The 22,479-nt window shown below is 39.0% G+C and overlaps 2 protein-coding genes and 2 long non-coding RNA genes across 4 annotated transcripts; 1 reads left to right on the forward strand and 3 right to left on the reverse strand.

Moving 5' to 3' along the window:
* Nucleotides 1-1,566: 1,566 nt before the first annotated feature.
* Nucleotides 1,567-6,570, forward strand: LOC112164699 (U-box domain-containing protein 33). The gene is made up of 7 exons (XM_024300994.2): nt 1,567-2,138; nt 2,556-2,674; nt 3,082-3,191; nt 3,636-4,188; nt 4,381-4,932; nt 5,071-5,793; nt 6,232-6,570. The coding sequence occupies exons 1-7, from the start codon at nt 1,841-1,843 to the stop codon at nt 6,412-6,414; spliced, it is 2,538 nt and encodes an 845-aa protein (XP_024156762.1). The 5' UTR covers nt 1,567-1,840; the 3' UTR covers nt 6,415-6,570.
* Nucleotides 6,515-9,685, reverse strand: LOC112164700. Its single transcript, XM_024300996.2, has 4 exons — nt 8,122-9,685; nt 7,844-7,966; nt 7,581-7,742; nt 6,515-7,341 (listed from the first exon to the last, which is right to left on the reverse strand). Exons 1-4 carry the CDS (start codon nt 8,253-8,255, stop codon nt 6,777-6,779), a joined length of 984 nt encoding a protein of 327 aa, XP_024156764.1. The 5' UTR covers nt 8,256-9,685; the 3' UTR covers nt 6,515-6,776.
* A 487-nt stretch (nt 9,686-10,172) lies between these two features.
* Nucleotides 10,173-12,290, reverse strand: LOC121049396. The gene is made up of 3 exons (XR_005799912.1): nt 11,668-12,290; nt 11,372-11,495; nt 10,173-10,721 (listed from the first exon to the last, which is right to left on the reverse strand). It is a non-coding gene; the product is annotated as an uncharacterized LOC121049396 (long non-coding RNA).
* A 6,338-nt stretch (nt 12,291-18,628) lies between these two features.
* LOC112163953 lies at nt 18,629-22,472 on the reverse strand. Its single transcript, XR_005799301.1, has 5 exons — nt 21,731-22,472; nt 20,306-21,642; nt 19,534-19,843; nt 18,921-19,001; nt 18,629-18,787 (listed from the first exon to the last, which is right to left on the reverse strand). It is a non-coding gene; the product is annotated as an uncharacterized LOC112163953 (long non-coding RNA).
* Nucleotides 22,473-22,479: the final 7 nt, after the last annotated feature.

The raw sequence follows: 22,479 nt of genomic DNA on the forward strand, positions 1-22,479 counted from the left end.
CCATGAATCTATGACTGATTCCTCCAATCCTACGACAAGATTGTATGCCATGGTGTAATACAAATATTAAAGGGAAATGAAAATGATAACTTTTCTTTGTCTCATAGTCTGATATAGGGAACGCGTCGTTTTCTTTGGTATAATTTGATAGTCATTCATCTAAATACTACATATATTCTTAATCGACTCACCTAATAGCACATGTGCAGTTAAAGCGACAACCTGCATTTCATTTGGAGATATTGCAGTGCTATCACATCTTACTATTTTAGATTTTGTTATTTGTTTTTTGAATTTGAACGATTATTTTATACTCTGTTCATATTTTAATTAATAATAAAGTCTAAATTATGGATAACCATATTAGCTTCACGATACACATGTCTCCAAGAAGAACCAACTAAAATTCCTAGAGAAAAGTTAATGTTCTCAATAATACAACCCTCCTCACCCTCAGCCTCAATAACATAAACTAAACTTTGACAATATGTCTCAAAACTAATGAGAGAAAGATGAAACTGCATTGCAAAGAGAAAAGTAGCCCTACAAGGCTACAAGCCATGGCCTCAACAAAATCAGGAGAGGTAACAGAGCAAACCCCACCGACAATATCACCCATAGCATCTCAAAACCATTCCTAGTCCACTAGATTTGGAGGACAAATCAAAGTCTCGGTCACAATTGGCCTCAAGCCAACCTGAAGGAGGAGGGGACCAAACTGCCCTAGCCCTCATTGCAGTACTATGAGAAGGAGCCAAAGTAGACTGAGACCACATATAAGTGAAATTGTTTGACCACACCCTCAAATTAAGCTCATTCCAAACGAACCATCCAACTAAAAGCAATAGAGCCACATTCTTTTTAGATAGAAAGCAAGAGGCCAACCAAGTAATGATTGACATACATTCATTGCAATCAATCTCTAGCACCCCATGTAGCTAAGGAAAGAAAGAGAGCAAGTTTTGAAATCTTTTATTTTCTTAACTCTTGCAATACATGGCATAAAGAAAATAAGATATTGATACCAAAATCCATAGAAAAGACATGGTGAGACTATTTCGAACAATTTGTCTAAAAAAAAAATTTCTCTTCTCAAAACACAATATCTCAACAAATTTTATTCCCGATAAGGTTCCTGTATTCTCCCAATAAATTTCTAGTTTTCGTCTCATTACCAACAACTTTGTTAGGGTTCCTATATTATTGTATTTTGTTTAAGTTCTATAATATAAGAATGTAGACAACAATTTAGAAGATAGATAAGTCCTAAAACATTTCGTTTTAAACAATACAAATTTAAACCACAGTAAATTAACTACACAAATAGTTAAAAAACTTGAACATAGACATTATTTTTTTAAATAGAAGTTGAATTCATTAGATCAACAGCAAATGGTTAAACGTATAAATTCTTTATTGCTCTTTCTCTTATCTTATTATTACCAATTACGTAAAATAATCTATATACCTACCACCTACCGGACATTTTTTTCTTCTCATTGAAAATACCTTCGAGGGAATCAAATGATGCCCAAGATGATTGATGACATTCCTATTTTTATTTTGATTTCTTTTTTCTCATAGAAGGAAAAACATTGACCCAAGAGAAATAAGAAATCCCTTCTCCCTCCTCCACCATCATCATTTTTCCTCGGTCATTTTCAAGTCAGCACAAAACGTCAAGCACTCGAGCCCAACTCTCTATAATTCGAAAACCATTCCCCCAAAATCTCACTCATACGACCAACACATGAACCTCCCACCTGCACCACAACCGGACCCGACAACCCTCAAAGTCCAGTTCCACCTTCAGCGGAGCTACTTGACCCGCTAGCCATCTATGGAGCTCATGCAGCCTTCACATCCTCCTCCACACCACGCCGGCGAACCCACTTCTGGGTTCTCATCTCCGGCGAGTTTTGCACGTGGGTTTGACTCGCCGGCTACTGCTTCTCAGTTGCCGGAGATTTTTGAAGAAACTGGTGGTGGTGATGGTGGCTCTGACAAGGTACACGTGGCGGTTGGTAAGTCTGTGGACAAAGCTGTGAGCTTGCTTCGTTGGAGTTTGAAGCAATTTGGTGGTAGAGAGATTTGTATACTTCATGTTCATCAACCTTCTCAGCTCATTCCAACTCTCTGTAAGTAAAAAAGGGTCGAAATTATTCTCCTTTTTTAAGAATGCGTTCTGAACTTTTCTGAAGTTTGTAATTTTTTACGGAAAGTTTGTGCCTTTTATGTTTTCTGTGCAATATTGATGAAGGGGTTTCAAGTTTGAGTTTTGAAAAATTAATGCAGCAATAAAATGTTTCTTTGTGGATAGAATGTCAATTGGTATTGTTTGGCATTTGAGAAAGGAAAGGGTTCTTGAGAGAATTTAACAAAGTTGGCTTTAATTATGCAATATTTCCTAATGGAAAAGCTAAGATTCAATCTTTCCTGGTTGAGCTTCTTTTGTGTTCCTTTTTCTCCTTTTTTTTTTTTTGGATATATGGGGACCCACTTTTTCTCCTTTGATTTGTTCTGAACTGTATTTTGTTGTTGGTTACATTATGCAGTAGGGAAACTACCTGCAAGTAAAGCAAATGCTGAAGTGGTGTGTGCTTTCAGGAGGGAGGAAAAGGAACAGAAAATGAAGCTTTTGCAAAGTTATTTGAGTATTTGTTGTAGAGAAAAGGTGTGCTCTCTTCTGTATGTGTAGTCTTGACTATCATAACAGTTAAAAATTTATGTGTTATAGTGCAGAATCTTAGGAACCATAGTCTCCCTACAGTTATGTTAATTATTATTCGGTGGAAACACTGGTTCTTTCCTGCTTTATTTCCTTTTAAGGCCTTTCTAATTCACTGCAACCAGTCTTCAGGAGGTACACTTAGTTATTCGTTTCCTTGCATGTTATTTTTTTGTTTATTGGTGGGGCTAATTCTTAGTAGCTGAATGTTGGCATTAAAAATTTGTCAAGAACTATTCTATGAGGCAAGTTTCTATATTTCTTCAAATGACACTGCTTCTTAAATGAAAAGAAACTACATATTATCCAAAAGAACCTGAATAAGTATAATAATGTAAGCATTTACCTTACAGATTAAAGCAAGCATTGCGATGGTTGAAGCTGATGAAATTCAGAAAGGAATTGTAGAATCAGTGCACAGATATGGAGTTAGGAAACTTGTTATGGGGGCTGTACCAGAAAAGTAAGTGGTGCACAACGCATTTCTGTTCTTTATCACTGGAAAATAATAGTTCTCTCTTTTGAAATTTGATATCCTTGTAAAGAACATAATTATACTTGATACTCTGGTCTGTGGAAAATTGCTATTACTGAATGGCGAACTTGGTTCCTGTAACATTGATAATGTGCGGGCTTGAACTGATTAGGCTATGCTCAAGTGTTCATGCCCTGCTTCCAAGGGAGTGGACCGGAGTTCAACTTTATCCGGAAAGTAGGAGTTGACCTGGGTATCCAAGTAAATCTACCAAACAATAAAAAAAAAAAAAAAAAGGCACTTGTGAAGTTCCGCTTTCTAAATCTTTTTCTTTTTCCGAGTACGCAAAATAACTATTCCTGATTTGTTGTGAACTTGAAATGTTATATTGTTTTGCAGTTAAGGGTTTTATTTACTTTTTATTGTATATAGTTGCATGAAGGTGAAAAGGAGCTCCAGCAAAGCAAGTTATGCAGCCAAAAATGCTCCCTTGTTCTGTGAAATATGGTTTATCAACAAAGGGAAACCTCTATGGACAAGAGCTGCTTCGGAGGGCCAAAGTTCTTTGCCTTCATGCAGTCAACTGCAAATTGCATCTGAAGAAAGTTTTAAATCATTTCAACATAGAAAGAATGAGGCTTTTCTCCCAGAGTGTCTCCAGTCCAGTTCTGCCAATAATGATTTTTCCAGAATCAGTAACTGCTTTCAGAGTGAATCAGTTCGGTCAGAAGCCGCTCAATCATCATCAACTTTATCTTGTTCTACCCATACATGCTTACCCCACAATATTCATAGTTCAACCAGAACAAGTTCTAGCTCTGGTTCAGGATATAGTTCTGCTGAGGGAAGGGTGTCTTTAGATTCTGATTTATGTAGTAGGCTTACGGAAGCTACGCTAGAAGCTGAGGCATCGATGGAGAAGGCATCTTCAGAGCTATTGAAGTGCAAAAGATTAGAATCAGAAGCTATTGAAGCTATTGACAAGGTAACTATGAGTTGATGTCTGTAGTTCAGTTTAAGAACATTTGCAGTATTATGACTCCTAGAAGTTAGGATATGGCATTTTTAGCTTTCTGTGATATTGGAAAACAGAATGTAAATATTATGACAAAGTTGATTTACTGAACCACCGAAATTACTAGTAACCTCAAAATTGTTTTTTCTCCGATATCTTCAGGTTAAAGCATTTGAGTTTGCCCATGCACGTGAAGTTAAACTTAGAACAGAGGCTGAGGATGCCCTGAGAACTACATTGGAGGAACAAGAAAAAATCATGGAGGAGAAGGAAGAACTTTCCACTAATATAAGGAATACCATGAGAAATATTGCTCTTCTAGATAGTCGAGTTCAGGAAGCAAATCGTAGGTCAGAGGAAGCTTCTGGAGAAGTAAAACAAATTCAGACTTCAATTGCAGCTCTCTGCCAAGAAAAACAGGGTATCCAACGACAGAAGATGGAAGCCCTACGCTGGCTTGAACGGTGGAGAAGTCGTCGACAAGCTGGAGCTGCGAACTACAATGGTCTCACTGGGTCTGTTGAAGAATTGCTCAAGCTGGCAGAATTCTCATTGTCAGATCTGCAAACTGCAACATGCAATTTTTCAGAGAGCTTTAAGATTGGGCAGGGAGGATATGGTTGTGTTTATAAGGGGGAAATGCTGGGAAGAACTGTTGCTATAAGGAAGCTACACCCTCATAACATGCAAGGACAATCAGAGTTTCAACAAGAGGTTTGTCACATGATTAAAATATAAGTGGTGCACTTGTACTTCAAGAGATGGTCATATTTTTCCTGCCTCAACCAAATAGTACCCCTTAATCCTTATCTTGCTTGGTAGATCTGACAACATTTGTTTTTGTGCATGCAGGTACAAGTTCTATGTAAAATACAGCACCCTCATCTTGTGACCTTGCTTGGTGTGTGTCCAGAAGCCTGGTCCCTTGTGTATGAGTATTTACCAAATGGGAGCCTCCAAGACCATCTTTTCCGAAAAAGTAATGTTTCTTTCATGACATGGAAGACCCGAGTACGGATAATTGCTGAAATCTCTAGTGCCCTTTGCTTCTTGCACTCTTCCAAACCTGAAAAGATTGTCCATGGTAATTTGAAGCCCCAAAACATACTACTCGATTCGGAACTCAGATGCAAGATTTGTGATTTTGGGATTTGCAGGCTGGTAACCGAGGAGAATCTCTCTTCTGCAAGTTTCCGCCGGTTCACTGAACCAAAGGGTGCTTTTTCTTACACAGATCCAGAGCTTCAGAGAGTTGGAGTGTTGACACCCAAATCCGATAGTTACTCCTTTGGGCTAATTATTCTGCAGTTAGTCACCAGAAGGCCTCCAGTTGGCTTAGCAAGTGAGGTGCGCAGAGCACTTCTGAGTGGAAATTTGACAGCAATTCTGGATTCATCAGCTGGAGAGTGGCCTGAATCCGTGGCAAAGCGATTGGTACAGCTTGGGTTGCAATGCTGTGAATTGAACAGTAGGGAAAGACCAGAGCTTACACCAGCTTTAGTAAGGGAATTCGAGCAGTTGCATGTCTCTGAAGAGCGATCGGTGCCATCCTTTTTTTTGTGTCCAATCCGTCAGGTTAGTGATACTGGTGAATATAATCTGTTGAGTAGCACTTACACAACCTCTAGGTGAACTCATAGCTGATTCCTGGAAGCCTAAACAAGTTAGGATTAGACTCTCCAAACTCGGTTGCTAAATGTTCCAACATCTGGTAACATAAGGCTCAATTAATTTTTCCTTCTTCAGTTTGAGAATGTGTACCAATAAGAAGGAAACAAAAATTAATAAGAAGGAAACATCATAGTTCATTCTTATTAGGACTTAGGACTTGGGTTTGGCACTTGTGAAAGAAGCTCAGAAGTCACAAATTCTGCAGCGAAAGGGCTCCAAGCTTTTCAACATGACCGTAAGAGCTAGGTGGTAAACATAGTTAAAAACCAACCAAGACTGGATTTTGCATGCTAGTCTGTATTTAACCTTCTGTGGCTTATGCACATTATTGGTTGCTTTCAGGAAATAATGCATGACCCTCAGGTGGCAGCTGATGGCTTTACTTATGAAGGGGAAGCTCTGCTTAAATGGTTGCAAAATGGCGGCGAAACTTCTCCGATGACCAATTTGAAATTAAGTCACTTGCATCTTACTCCCAACCATGCCCTACGGCTTGCTATTCAAGATTGGCTTTGCAAGTGTTGAAATCTCAGTAACTTCATATTTTGCAGATTTAGGTTGTTGTAACCATTGTATATCATGAAATAATAGGGAAGTTAGTTGGATTCTAATCATTAATGTAAAGTGCAGTAATTAATCAATCATACAATAAGCAGCAATGATTAATTTCTGATTTTCTGATTTAGACCATGTGTCTTCTAAGGATTGTAAAATAACTAATTCAATAGTTGTCCTTGCTTTAACCTGGAGAACGAGGATAGAGCCTGGTCTTCTGTAGTAGAATCTATTATCTACCCAAATTAAAACAGAAACAATAACCTCTCAACTCAGTCTCATTCCACATGCAGTGGAAGAAACTTTCTTGACTCCTGATCTTTCTTTTCTTCTTATACAAGCAACAAAGATGCACTTTGATTGTTAGTGTCACTGAAAGGGTGATCATCTTCAGTAGAAAGTTCAATTCTGGACTCATCTTTGTTATCACCCAAAAGAAGTGGGTTAAACTCCTCCTCGCAGTTCCATTTATCTAATACCTCCTTGTTTGGAACCTTGTTTTCTTTAAAACTTGTTCGAGTTTCAGGTTTCTTAGCCATCAGACCATCCCTAGAGCTTGAATTCCCTGCTTCCTTGCTAGAGTCGGTGCTTACGCTTTCATTATTCTGCTTCGATTCTCCTAATTTCTTTGGTAAATCTTCAATACCGGGGGATGGTAGCTGATTTTCTTGATCTTCATGGTTGACGAAGTCAGAATTAGACCTTCCATATGTTTCATACGATGATTCTCTTAAAATGCCTTGTGCCGAAGATGTTCTCTGGCAAAAGCTTCCAAATCCTTGAATGCCTCTTGTTAGTTTTCGAGCTCGGTCTCTCTCTTCTTTGAGAAAGTTTCCTGGGTGTAGCAGCTTCAATATTCTCAGAGACTTTTTTCTAACTGCAAGACCCCAATTGAATCTGCATGCATGTAATTATACATATGTTACAACCATACTGGGTAGCTGTTCTATTACCAAACGGTGAAAGAGTTGCGTTGTCTGATTCTCGAGTATCAGCAGTATCAAGTATCAACCACACGTAATACGTTCAAATAAGAATTCACTGGGATCAATCAGCCAGATTGCCAGTCTAACTAGTAAAAGCACAACACCAAACAATATATGGTACAAGAAAAATGTCATATCAGGATTACTGACCCTTTCTCATCAATGTGCTGAAAGCCTCCCATCTGTTCAATAACACCTTTGTCAACCTCAAACTCAGCTGCAACACTCTCTGGTCCATGAGTCAACAAGTTTTCTAGCACAATCAGAGAATTGTATGATACCCTCCAGTCCTTTCTCTCAAACTTGAGGAATCTGATGCAATTATAAGTAATTGAATCTGATGAATACTTAACCAAATCATCATAGATGAGAAGCATTAAGGAGAAAAGGAACAGTGAGAAAAGGCCAAAAACCTTTTGTGCAAAATCTCCACAATTCTTGTAAAGTCGTCGAGTTCAAAAGCAGCCCTTGAAATTGAAGCCAAAGTCCTTGTGTCTGGTGCCCATGGATTTCCATTTGTAGCTTCCTCAGTCAATCTTTAGACATAAACATCAACCCCAGAAAATTTTTCAGATCAGAATTAATCCAAACCCAAATAGCAAGTTTCATGAATCAAAACCAGATCATCAAACTAAACGTCTAAACCCATATAACAAATAAAAGGAGTGAAATGCTAATAAGCAGTACTTACAATTGAGCTGGCGTTACATCTGTGAGGACCAACCTTGCGTTCTTGATCTTCTCCTTGAAAAAGAAGGAAGCTTGCTTCTTCAATTCATTAAACAATGGTGTAGTCGTACCACTATGGTTGCTCAAGACAGACATGTTTGAGATGAGAAAAATGAGAGGAAACAGACCAAGGTTTGTAGATCCGAGTTTGGCACAACTATAAAACAAGCACAACACCTAAAATCCACCTATCAAACAAAGTGAGAGCTGCATATGTAATTAGATTGAAGATTGAGACACAAACTTCATAACAAGCACAACACCTAAAATCCACCTATCAAAGTGAGAGCTGCATATGTAATCAGATTGAAGATTGAGACACAAACTTCATTTGTTTAATATAAAAGGGAGTGTTACAAAGGAAAAGATTCATTTGTCAAGGGGAGTGTTTCAAAGTGAGAGCTGCATATGTAATCAGATTGAGACACAAACTTCATTTGTTTAACATAAAAGGGAGTGTTACAAAGGAGAAGGTTTCAAAGTGAAATCTTGAGTGATTGATGGAACCAACGTGAGCGTGGGATTGATATGCCATATGGCTTTTGAATTGAAATTTTCAACTTGACAGCAAAGTTTGAATTTGATTAGTCATTGGAGTTTTCAATTGTATCAAAAGTATCGAGGTTTCAAGTCAACGTCAGTATTTTCTTCCCTACCAGACAGCATGGTTTGAAATTGTAATGAGTCACACAATGAGTTTTGAATCTTGTGGCAATATTTAATGGGAACCAATACAACTCTCTTGCACTCACATGCAGTGTGTGAATGCCACTTCTGCATATATTCAAAAATTTCATATAGTGTTTGTTTGTTCGTAGCAATTGTATATAGGGCGGATTTAGAGTGGAGGCCTGCACATAAGGAGAGCCAATGTCATAATTTCTTCTAGTGGGGTTGGTTCAAGAAGCCCCTGATTAATATTGTCCAAAAAAATTGAAGTTAGACAAAATGCATAGTAAGAAAGAACACGTTGGAATTAACCCACTGTGAAAAATGTGGGCAGGAATCAGTACACATTTATTGAAAGGTTTTCACTTCAAATGTGGATGGTTCATTCATCAGCTCAGCTAATTATGGTGGTGTAGGAGGAGTGGTCCGTAACCATAAGGGAGACTTTATTGCAGGCTTCTCTCTCCGAAAGCAGTTCATCACCTCTGCTTTACATATTGAGCTGTTGGCATTAAAATCTGGATTGGAATTTCTCCAAGCTTTGGATGTAACGAGGGCAGTAATCCATAGTGATTGTCTGGTAGCTACATTAACTCAGCAGAGGAAGATTGTTCTTCTTTGGGTAGTATTGTTGAAGATATCAAGCTATTACTAAGTCACTCTCCTCAGATCTATTTGTCGCATGCACCTAGAACTTCCAATAGAGTAGCTCATAGATTGGCTAGCCATAGTATTGATTTAGATGTTCAATCTGAATGGTTTACTCATGCTCCAGACTTCATTCTGGATGCCCTTTTGTACCATTCTAATTGTATTTGATCAATACAGTATCTTCTTTGTTCAAAAATGCGGTATTGCAAAAGTATTATAAATATTTTTTTTACCCTAAATGGTATCTAAAATATTGTACCAATATCAAATATAGTACTGTAACGCCCCAAACTACACATCACCAGCTTGAATACGTTACAGTGCCGTGAGTCTCTAAAACATAAACCAAAAATTTTGATTTACATTCTATAAATTCCCTGGGCATTTGTTCGAAATAAATTTTGACAAAAATTCGCAACAGAAGCTTTTAAATTCTTTTGAGGTGAAAACCTTTCTAAACTTTAAATTCAAATGTTCGTCCAGGACTTAACGTTGCAAAAAACCGAGGGATAAAGGACTTAGCATATAACAAACAAATTGTGACAAGTTCCGAAAATACAATTTTTAAGGAACAAGAATAAGATTGGAACCCAGAACCTGACTTCTATTGAAATCTGCACACCCAGCTCCGTCAGCTCTAATCCCATTTTCAGTGTACAGTACCTACAACCACACTGTTGTAGGGGTGAGCTTTCGTCCTCACTACTCAATAGGGGCTTCACAGACTATGTTTGAAAACCGACACATAAGATAATAATTTGGGATCCCAGTATGAAAAAGTGAAATCATTTCTTTAAAGAACGACAAACTTTAAATATCTCTCGGACTCAAAATCCAATGCACAAAACTCAAAGAAATGCATAATACTTGATGGCCAGTCCCATGGACCAACTACACGGCCTTACCTCAAATAAAATCATCACCAGGTAAGTGTAGTGAGAGTGTCCACTTACGCCATATCACCTAGAAATAGTGTCACACCTCAAAGGATGTTAGACACCATTACGTCCATATGGCCCCTCCAGAGATTTAGGGGATCGAAGCCCAAGGAATCGCTATGTTCCACTCACTCTCAAGCCATCAATAACCAAACCATGCAACTCAAATATGCATAAACATTTAATTCAAAACAGAAAACAACTAACCGAATGAGTCCCGAGTCCCCTACCTGGATTCTGATGCTTTAACCTTTTACGTTGTCCGAAATTCACGAACCTTCCGTTCCTCGGGTAACTGGAAATCCTAGATTCCGACATAATTAACGTTAATAATCCGTCGAACAAATATTTAAAGCCAACCCTTCCTGGTTTGACCAGGATTGACCAACTTTGACCAACGTTTGACCATTCGATACTGGTTCGATAATTAACCCAAATTACCAAACATTTACTTGAAGTTTATAGTATCTACCAAATATATATTGAGTGCACCCGATTACTAAGGCCCCCTATATATATATATATATATATATATATATATATATATATTAATTTCTTTCACTTTCTATCCATTTAACATATGCACAAGCATAGAACATGTTTCCAATTTCGTCAACAATTTATCTCAATCACGCTACACTTGGTCTTTTACTTCCATTTCGTATTTTGTCGCATAGTAAGTCAATGGAAATTACTGTGGACACCCAAAATATTCTAGTTCTTATACAGGGTGTGTCCAAAACTGCTAAGGACAACCAAAATCAAAACTTGTCTATTTTCCAAACTCATTCACCATTACAATTAACATAGCCCACAGCAGACATCAACTCAAATAATTAAAATTCTAGACAACATAACCAATTCGATAACAGTGCCTTCAATTTCATCATATCAAACCAAGCTCAGTAGCATAATTTCTGATCACCAACACAAGAATCTAGTTCGAGATTATACCTTCGAAATAGGAAATCCCTTGAACCAACCCAAACTCAGCTCCCCGAGCTCACTGTCGAAACTGGGTTGGTGATGAACTGAGGCTGTCGACATGATCTACCTAGCCAGCTGCTAAATACCTTGTCTACAGTTGCATTCGAGGCCGGGACAAGCCAAGAAGAGCCGGAAAATTCGCCGGTAACAAAGAACACGGCAGAACCGAGATGAACCCAGAAACGAAATCATCAAAACGTGATCCAATTTAAAAACTAGTTACATAAATGTGTAGGGGAAGGCGAGAGGAGGAACTTCCATACCGAATGCGGCCCAAGCGTTGGCTGGAAATTGCAGAAACTCGTCGGAGCAGTTGCTGCTTCTCACCGTCGAGTCTCCCTCCTCGTCCAGTGCATGGGCAATCAAAGGCTACAGGCGTGACGGCGATGACAATACAAAGCTGTTGGTGGCCGCGCGCCGTCGTGGGGTGGCCGGAAGGCGTCCCTCTGGTCGGGTTTCCTTCTTGCGTCGCGGTGGCGTCCGGGTCTAGGAACTCCCAGCTCGCTATCTCTCTCGCGCGTCTCCCAGATCACCTGAACTGGTCCAGCAGCTATATAAGCCTCCTCTTTTAAAATCCAACGGTTGTGATCAATCGATGGAATGATGGATGGCTGGGAATTCTCCACCTATTTTCTATTTCTTGATTTAATTTCTAAAATTCCACAACTTCGGAAAATAGCTATAAATAGCTCGGATACCCAGAAAATTCCCCGAAAATTTCCACAAACTCGCCATATCATAGACTTTATAGTCCAACTCTTAAATCAAGGATTTCACTTTGTAAAAATTTCTGAAAATTTCCTCGAGCACTTAGATGATTATCGAGATCATGGAATAAGCTCGACACATTTTTCCGGGGCTCACAATGACAGGACCCGCCCCGGATTTCACCCTGAAATCCGAAGAGGCCCTGCGGGGCCCACCTTAGAAGAAATTCTACCAAAAATTTGACAGAACTTCCCCTAAAAATGGACAACCCAAAACCTGTAGAAAAACAATTACACTTCTAAATCATCCATCCTTATTCTCCTGGAGCCACCCTGCTCCCTATATCACAACATCTCTCATATCACCAAACAATTCTGAAACTTAAGAATATTAATCTCATAGGTTATCAGAGCAATCTAATATACAGGCGAACAAGAGAATAGAAAGCAAGATAAATGACCGATGCTTTTATAATGCGGAAGCTATGACAGCTATGCCTCAACCCCAAGTACGCTCGACCTCAAGCTAAACTGGCCTGCAAACTGGGCATTTAAAACCGAAGGGCCCAGGGGAAAACATTTAAAATCCGTTAGAGTGAGTGGACGAAAAATAAGTAATTTCAAATGAATAAGTAAAACTTAATGCTTTCCCAAGTTATTCTCTAAAACCTCGCATGCAGTAACAATCTTGAAAAAATCATCCTCTTTACTGAAATCTCAATCACATAACAAGAACATCTTGAAACCTCTTAAAATCTCATCCTCAATCCTTATAAAAACATCTTTTTCATGAGGCTCGTTTGATGACTAGAAAGGACTGCTGTCTAGTCATCTCATGCCATCTAGGAGGGACTGCCACCCAGATGACGCATCGGAAGGGACTGCCAACCGGGATAGGAGGCGGTGGATAGATGGGACTGCCAACTAGCCACATGTAGTAGACGGGACTGCCGACTAACCACAGGTAGTAGACGGGACTGCCGACTAGCTACCTCATGTCATCTGGAAGGGACTGCCAACCAGGTGACGCATCGGATGGGACTGCCAACCGAGCTGTAGTCTGGAAGGGACTGCCAACCAGACTATTACCTAGAAGGGACTGCCAACTAGGTAAGATACGCATGCGCCAAAACTGGCCTCCTTAATAAACTGAATAGCCTCCTCAAGAACTGAACATAACCTCTTTCAATCACTTGCTTTCGGAAAGAAACTTGATATTACCTTAATAAATCAATAATAATTCACCGAAAGCATAACTCAGTAATAACTCACTAACTCAATCCTCGATATCTCAATAAATCCTCGAAAGCATAATCACATACTCTATAATTCAATAATTGCTTTCGGAAAGAAAGTTCCATCTAACCCAAGTCTGATAAGTGCGGAATTCAAAACCCAATAAATCTCGATAAATCAATCATGCTCAAATATTTGCTAAATCCCTCGCACTCGTATATCTTCATAAAAACTTATATTCGAAAACAATAATTCTCATAATATTTTTCCGAATCAGTCACTTCCCGAAAATCATTTCCCAACTCAATAACTCATGAATGACTATCTCAAAAATCTACTAAAAGCCCTCGGGAAGGAATTTCAATACTAATCTCGTAATCCATAAATAAATCTCGATAAACTAAATCTCAAATATTCAAAACATAATTAAATCTCAATTGGAAGAAAATAATAATAATACTGCATGCGGAATTAATTTAAAAACAAAGGTCCACTCACAATACTGTTTAGGCGACCATGCATACGAGTTCCTTCGTCGAGCAATAGCTCGGTACGTCGCCCTGTATACAATTATTTTCCGTGAATAACTATTCAACAATTAAATACGATTCTCAAAATCAAATCCTCATAATTACATCTCCACTTCTCCTCGGATGCAACCCAAATTATATCACTAATACCATTTCGTTAATTTAAAGGTTCCAAGGCAGAACCGAGAGATATCCGACGGCCGGATTCTCGTAATTCGATAATCGAAACCCTAAACTTCAAAAATTCATAATTAAATCCAAGCTTCTCCAAAATTCACCAAATTTCATATACAAGCTCTACAATATTTATAGGATTTAATGGGCTAAAAACTGGAATTAAAACACAGCCCAACACGCCTCCACGCGCCACCAACAGTGGCAGCGCGTGGGCCCCACGCGCCGGCGGCAACCACCTCAGATGGCCACCAAAATTTGGCAGCACCATCTACTCAACAAACCCAACCTCTTTCTCAACTACAACAAGTTCCAATTTTACCTGGAAGAGCTCCAATTAGGCCGGTGAAATTTTTCCCGAAAACTCCAAGAACCCTAGAAATTGAAATTGTTAATTCGACCTCTACACTGCAAATTGAAATCAAAGACCTTAGGGGAAATGATCTATGTCAAAAACCGAACCTTCGACGCCAATTTGGTGGCCGGAGACTGCCGGAATCGGAAAATATCGACGCTGCCTCAAAAATGCTACAGTGACCGTCATCTTCTTCTCGTTGCTGCACCTTCCACAGTTCATATTAAGCTACGAAACGAACCCAGAAATCAAGAGAAGGAAGAGAGCTTTCCAACGACATCTTACACGTCAAAATCCGTCGCCGGATGGAGGAGTTATGGCCGGAAGAAGGTGACGAGGTCGGAGAGGAAGAGACAGTCGGGGAGAGAGAAAGGAGACGGCTCGGTAAGTTTCCGAAAATGGAAACTTACCACAGTAACTCGTCCTATTTATAGAAACTTACCATGAACAGTAACTTTACCATTTCGCTTATAACTTTTGCATACGAACTCCGATTTTTACGTACCACATATGCACGCGCTCGGTTTAACGTCCTCTACAACTTTCATGAAGGAAATTTTCTCAAATTTTGACCTGAACAAAAAGTCAACTTTTAGGGCCCCCTAAAAGCATTGAAATGACAGTAAAAGTGAAAGTAAAAGTTGTTTACCGTCCAAATGACTAGTAAACCGGTGAATTCGGGTTCGGGACGTCACACACAAGTACTTTCGTTAATTTTTCCGTTTAAGTCGCTTACATGGCATGTATTCTTTGGACAAAAACTTCAAATGGTACCTGAACTGTTGCAAAATGTATTTTTTGGTTATAATTTTTTTTTTACCTTAAATGATACCTCAAGTATTGCGCGATTACCAAATATAGTACTTTAATTAGCTTTCTCATTAAAGTGGCCTACTGATATGTTTTGGCTTTTAAATGTTTATTATCAATATGCATCATATGTCCGCACATGTCAATTAGCATTTATTTTTATTTTTTAAAATTTAAAAAGTTACAACAATTTCTCTCTTGATGTTGGAAAAATTTCTCTTTTTTCATGAGAAGTATTGCAATTTTTTGAAATATGATATAACCAATTGACTATCTTATCCTCGTATAGAAATAACTTATTTATTAATATCTATATTATGTGAGGCCATATATGGTAGTTCAAAAATTTAACCATTCCCTCAAGAATTGACTTAATTATATAAGATGTAGTTTAAGTTTATGATCAATATGTATCATATGCTCTGTAGCGTATTTTTTAAAAAGACAACCAAGTGCTTATGATCAATATGTGACTGAGCAAACGTATGATACACAGTAATCTTATATATATTGATCATAAACCTAAGTTACGAAACATATGATACATATTAATCATAAACACTTAAAACCCAAAACATAACGAAAGTACTATATTTAGTAACGGCGCAAACTTGAGAATACCATATGAGGTAAAAAAAGAATTTATAGGTACAAAAAAAATATTGTGAAATAATTCAGGCATTTGGAGTTGTTATCCAAAAAAAATGCATGCCACATAGACAACTTTAATGAAAAAGTTAACGGGAAGTATTATATTTGGTAACGGCACAATACTTCAGGTACCGGTTGGGGTCAAAAAAATTTGTAGGTGCAAAAGAATATCTTTCGCAGTATTTCAAATACCATTTGGAGTTTTTACCCTTATAAAAAGGGTTTTTGTCCATTTACCCCAATTCTAGGGATGTTTTTCCCACTTACTCTAGTAAGTTTTTTTAATTTCCCTCACCCAAAACACTCTAAGGATTAGGTTTTTATTTTTTATTTTTTTAGACTATTTTACCCTCACCCATTTGTTACATATAGAGAGAGAGAGAGAGAGAGAGAGAGAGATCATAGGAGACTTCACCAGAGTCTCATTGCCGGCCGCCGGATTTTGGTCACCGACCGCCACACACCGGACTTCTCTGAAAACCTCACCGGAGGTCCCCAAAAAGGTCGTCGGAGATCTCATAGGTCGCTGGAAAAGTTTATTGCCCCCCAATAGACTTCTATTTCCCCCAATAGAGAGGCAATAAACCTCTATTGCTTCCCAATAGACACTTATTGACCCCCAATAGAAATTTCAGTCGCCGGAATGAGAACTAATCTCCTTTAATTTAAACAAATAAACTTTTATTGAAGAAAAAAAAACTAGGAGATTACATCAATTCAAAACATCTATTGCCCCCTAATAGAACTTTCAGTAGCCGGAATAGGAACTAATCTCCTTAAATTTAGACAAATAAAACTTTGATTAAAGAAAAAAAGAGAGAAGATTACATCAATTCAAAATGTCTATTGCCCCCAATAGACCTTTAACAGTCCTCTATTACCCCAATAGAATTTTTTTTTTTTTTTTTCCACTTTTCTTTCCTTCTCGGCCTTTTGCCCTAATTTTACCAAAAAAAAAAAAACAGAGAAATTGATTTGGGCACCTAGAGAAAAGCTCTGGGCACCCAATCGGAGTTCAAGGAGTTCAACCATGAGATGTGACCGACGCCGCCACCGATCTTTTCACCATCACCTGTAAATTCCGATCCTCTCCAATCTCGGCATTTTTCTGTAAAGGTTCACGCGTCCACCCGAAACGAGGTGATCGACTCGGTGGTTTCTGGGAACTGCTCTGAGATCAAGGAACGTTCGCAATGGGAGCCTCCATCATGGAGCTGACAAGATTAAAGGCTTTGGGTTTGGATTCGGGGCTGGGCCTTGTCGATCGGAATCAGAGGCGTCGGAGAGATGGAACTCTATTTCGAATCTGATCTTGTCGGTTCATGAGTGAACTGCGACAAATTCTCTCTCAACTTGTCAGCGTACTCCTCTGGCACGACCACAGTGATGCGCAACATCGGCGGTTTGGTCCTTGACATGTCAGCTTTCTCAATGAGCTCTTTCATCAGAGAGAGTGCATCGCCGATAGTCTTGCTAGAGAGAGAGATAGGCCGGGGTCGTACTGGAAAGAGAGATGAGAGAGAGAGAAGGGAATGACATCAATGTAATTTTTTTAGTTAGGCTAAGGGTAAAAATGTCAATTTAGTTTAAATTGGGTAATAGGGAATAAAAATATGTTGCAACTGGGGTAAGTGAAACAGTTTTGGCTGATTTTGATGCTTTGGGTGAAGGACCCTATTGAAAATATGGACTGTGGGTTATCAATTTACCTAAAGGTTGCATATATTACTTATAGATTGATGATAAATTTCTTTAGAAACCATTGTGCATCAGACACACACTACAAATACCGATATCATTTTTGGGATTGCCCTTTTTTGTTCTATCTATTTCTTTTTCTTCCCAATTTTGGTTTGACTTCTTAATTCCGTTCCTTTGATATGAAAAATTGAAAATTACTAAGGGAATTAGAAAACAATAGCAAACATATATACAGTAGATGTAGATCCAGGAGAAAAATCCATGTACTCATTTTAAGTGTAATTTTTATTTTTGGTTTTTCTTCCTATTCCTTCCATGGCCACAATCGAAAAGCTTCCTTCCATATGATAGGCCAAAAAAAAAAAAAAAAAACTTTTAAAATAGAAACGAAAGAAGGATTTTTTTTTTCTTTCTTTTATTCATTTGCCCTCAAGTATAGTAATAACAATTGTTCTTCTAATCAAGTGCACTGTACATGACATAATGAGGTCATTAACAACATTGCAAAATTCAAGAGAGCCGAGTACTTTTGAACTTCAGCTCCTTCTCAACTTCTGCATCACTAGGAACGTAGCCTTCTGCGCGCAAATAGTGGTGGAGGCGGGGCCGGTGGTAGACTACTCCCACATGGATTTGAGAATATTATCCACTCGGCTTGCTTGCTCACTACTGTCATCCTTTCCCTCTCTACCAATCGCTTATTCAAATTTCAAAGTTGGCCGTAGGTCCACTTTCAGAGCCAACGTATCCAATCTTCTCCAAATTTGACGCAGTAGTCTTGAAAGCATTAGATATATGGTGCATTACACGTCCCATTTTAGCTTCCAACACATTGCGAAGCGACGGTGCTTGGTAGATCGAGCCATACAAGACGTAGTAAGTCGCCACAGGAGTAATTGTCTCAGGAGCATCCTTCTTCTGCTTGGTTATGACGAAAAGGTTTGGCTCCTTAACTTTAGTCAGCACGTACTCAATGCCCGTCATTTGTGAGAGGCAAGAGAGGTCGAATGGGTGAACGGAGCTTTGCGGAGTTGTTGGTTGTTGCTGGTGCCGTCATAAAAAGGAGACAAGGCGAAGTACTCGAATACCATATTGCGATCCAGAGGGAATGTTTGCAGCCAAGCCTCGTCCTTGAAGCATAGCCGGTCATATCCTCCTCCGCCGGGATGCCCTTCATGCTCTCCGGCTCTGATCTATCTTCTTCATCTTTAATTTGTCTCTGCAAATCAAAAACAGAAATCACTGCATATCTTTTCTATCAAACTTTATTATAATTGCCAACAATATTGTAATTCCAATTAATCATATTCCTGAGATCGATGAATTAACACAGGCATACATATACGGTATACCTCTTCCACTTTATGTGTTTCGAGAAACTGTTCCACTTCTGGCAGTGATCGAAGGATCCTCCCTTCCGGGCTGATGTAGTACTGCACAGAGAAATTGAGAAACGACTAGTCTTATTAGTTTCGAACTTTCGATCAAGAATCTAAACCAGTGAACACCAATTACAAAATTCCCCGTATCTGTATAAGCATATATACTGGTATTTTGTGTGCCATAAAAGAAAATCAAATTTGAAACAAGAAAACTAGATTTAGGTAGAAATGGAACAAAAACCAGAAATGGAATCGATCCTTCATTGGTCAATGGCAATCTATATGTGCATGTCATCATGAATGGTTGTCTGTTCCTGTGCGCTAGGGTTACGTGGTTATGTATACGTGAATATAGTTTTATGCATTCGATCAGATTTCGTTCTAATAAATAAATTCAGGAAATAAATTGCATATATGGTTAAGAAATCTCATTGATAGACGCCTAACCCTGAAACCAACAATTGAAATTAATTAACAAAATCAACAAATTAAATTCAGCATTGCTCAAGCCAATGCAGTGTACGTATATGCAAGAAGAGGATAACTACATTAGTAAAACGTAGAATAGCTTTGTTATCATTACCTTATCAACCTGCCCGGCAGATTTGCCACTCTTTCGGGTTTTTTTGATCGCCTGCCAATCAGAGGGCAATCCTTCAGGCAACCGCTCCTGCATGTGATCTTCGTTCTTGTGGCCTATGCCGTCCACTGCTGCCGCCCCCACACCCGTCAACCTTTCTTGGTCGTCCGCGGCCACGCTTTGTCAATGGAGGCTGATGATCATCATGCCGTAACTGAGCTACATTGAACTCCATTGGCTCTTCTTGTACCAACCCCACAAGCGTTTCAGACACTTGTGGTGGTTCAAGATCTTCAATCTAAGCCTCGCGTGCCTGAAAATTAATGGTGAAAAATGGATTCATTTTAGTTTCACGTACACTGGCTAGTTAGACTATGGCAGTGGGGTTTATGGCCACTGTACCCTAACTAAACCAATATTTATACCAGAAAAAGCTTGGACTAGGTTAATTAGGCAGTCTAGGACTTGGATATTATTCCTAAATGTTCTCTTTTTCTTTTATAACCAAATACTTTCATTGAAACTTAACAAGCACACCCGTTTCGAATGGCATCCCTTATAAACTCAAGAGCAATTATAAACCATGTTTGGCTATCATTATTACACAAAGAATGACCAGCTATTCTATGTGCCACCATATTAGCATCTCTAGGAATAAATCTGATCATGTAATGCACATGTCCTCTCAATAACTCTTTCACTTCCTCAAGCATGAAGCCTAAATTTGAACAATCTGTAGCTTCTTGTTTCAAGGCATGCACTTTTCGAATTCTACCTTGTCAAATTGCAAAGTTTGAGCCAGCTTTACACCTTCATATAAGGCTATAAGTTCAGCATGGAAAGGGGAAACCACTTGATCAAGTTGCTTCGTTGTAACTGCCTTGAACATACCATCATGGTCACGAATCACAGCTCCCACGCCTCCTCTATTAGCAGCAGCAAGAAAAGAACCATCACTATTACACTTCAACCAACCATTCTGTGGAGCTTCCCATCCCCTTCGCTGTACCCGTGGAGGTTGTTCAGATGTATTTGCTTTAGCAAACTCATTAAACCAACACATAGCTACCATAGAAGCTTCACTTGGGTGTTGTCTACTCCCTTCCCATAACTGTGCATTCTGGTTTTTCCAAATAGCCCACATAACCATTAAGGCCTTATTAAACTGCTCCTTATTGAGAGAATTAGCTAACATTAATAGCCAATCTTTCAAGTCCGATACTACCACCGTAGACAGTACGTGGCAGCGCAGCTGCAACCCAAGCTTCTAATGCATAATAGCACTGAGTAAATAAGTGAACACCATTCTCTACGCCATCGTTACATAACAAACAGCTAGTGTCACCCAAATAGCCCTTTGAACTAAGGCAAGTTCTATTAGGCAGGATACTCATACACAACCTCCAAGCATGGAGAGCAACTTTCGGTGGCACTTTGGCATGCCAAATGGCTGCCCATAACTTTCTGTAAGGGTCAACCAATGCAGGAGGAACCAACATGAGCCCTAAATTAATATCACGAGCAACAAAATATGCACTATTTGTGGTAAAAATACCCTTTTTATAAAGTGTTAGACTAACATATCATTTGAAGCCCGACGACCAAGAGGGATACTCAAAATCAAATCCCGATCCGCGGGTGTAAACCACTGATTAAGTATTCCAACATCCCACTTTCTTGTAGAATGACCGATCAACTCCACTACATACTTTGGAGCATCCCTTGGAGGGGGAGAAGACGGACATCGAGAAAAAGAATCAGGAAGCCAACAATCACGCCAAATATCAACAGACTCCCCATTACCAATTTGCCATCTAATTCCACGTAGTAGAACACTTCGACCTTCACATATACTACAAAAAGGAAAAGGAGGCCTATCTCCCAGCTCTGCAGTACTAAAATCACCTTCAGGGTAATAGACAGCCTTGTACAGTCTAGCAATAAGTGATTCTGGAATTTTTAAAATTCTCCAACCTTGCTTTGCAAGCATCGCAAGATTAAACTAGTGAAGATTCTTAAAACCCATACCACCCTCCATTTTAGGGATACATAATCTATCCCATGAATGACAATGAATTTTTTTCTTTTCTTCCGAATCTCCCCACCAAAAGCCTGCACACAATTGCTGTAAATCATCACTCAAACCCACTGGCAGCATATAACAATTCATAGCATAATTTGGGATTGTTTGAGCAATCACCTTTATCAGAATCTCTTAACCTGCACCACTGAGTAGCTTTGCACGCCAACTCACAACCTTCTTTGTAAGCCTCTCTTTTAAGTAACTGAAAGTAGCAGTTTTCGATCTTCCCAAAAAAGTAGGTAACCCTAGATACCTTTCATGCTTGTCTACTCGCTCAACTCCTAGCAAATTAGCTAAGAAGAGTTACCTCTCCATGCTTACATTTTTGCTAAAAGCCACATTACTCTTCTGTAAATTCACACACTGCCCAGAAGCTATTTCATAAGTATGCAAAATATTACGATACTGCTGACATTCCTCATCAATTGCTGCCCCAAATAAGAAGCTATCATCAGCAAACAACAAGTGGTGAATTCTTGGGGCAGTAGGGGCTACAATTATCCCTTGAATCCACTGCTACTAAACAAAATATTCAATCAAAGAAGAAAGACCCTCTGCACATAAAATAAAGAGATATGGTGATAGTGGTTCCCCCTGTCTGATCCCTCTGGAGGTTCTAACATAGCCACGTACCTCTTCATTCATAAGAAAAGAATAGCTGACAGTGTTAAAACTGGCCATAATTAACTCCACCTGCTTAGCATCAAAACCAAGCTTCAGTAACATAGCTTGAATAAAAGGCCACTTCAATATGTCATATGCCTTATTGATGTCCAATTTGAAAGAAAAATGAACATCACCACCCCCACGATTTCTATGCAAATAATGAGCCAGTTCAGTTGTCAGACCCGCTCCCGGATTCTACG

The sequence above is a fragment of the Rosa chinensis genome, chromosome 5 (genome assembly GCF_002994745.2).
Source record: "Rosa chinensis cultivar Old Blush chromosome 5, RchiOBHm-V2, whole genome shotgun sequence".
Classification (NCBI taxonomy): Eukaryota; Viridiplantae; Streptophyta; class Magnoliopsida; order Rosales; family Rosaceae; genus Rosa; species Rosa chinensis.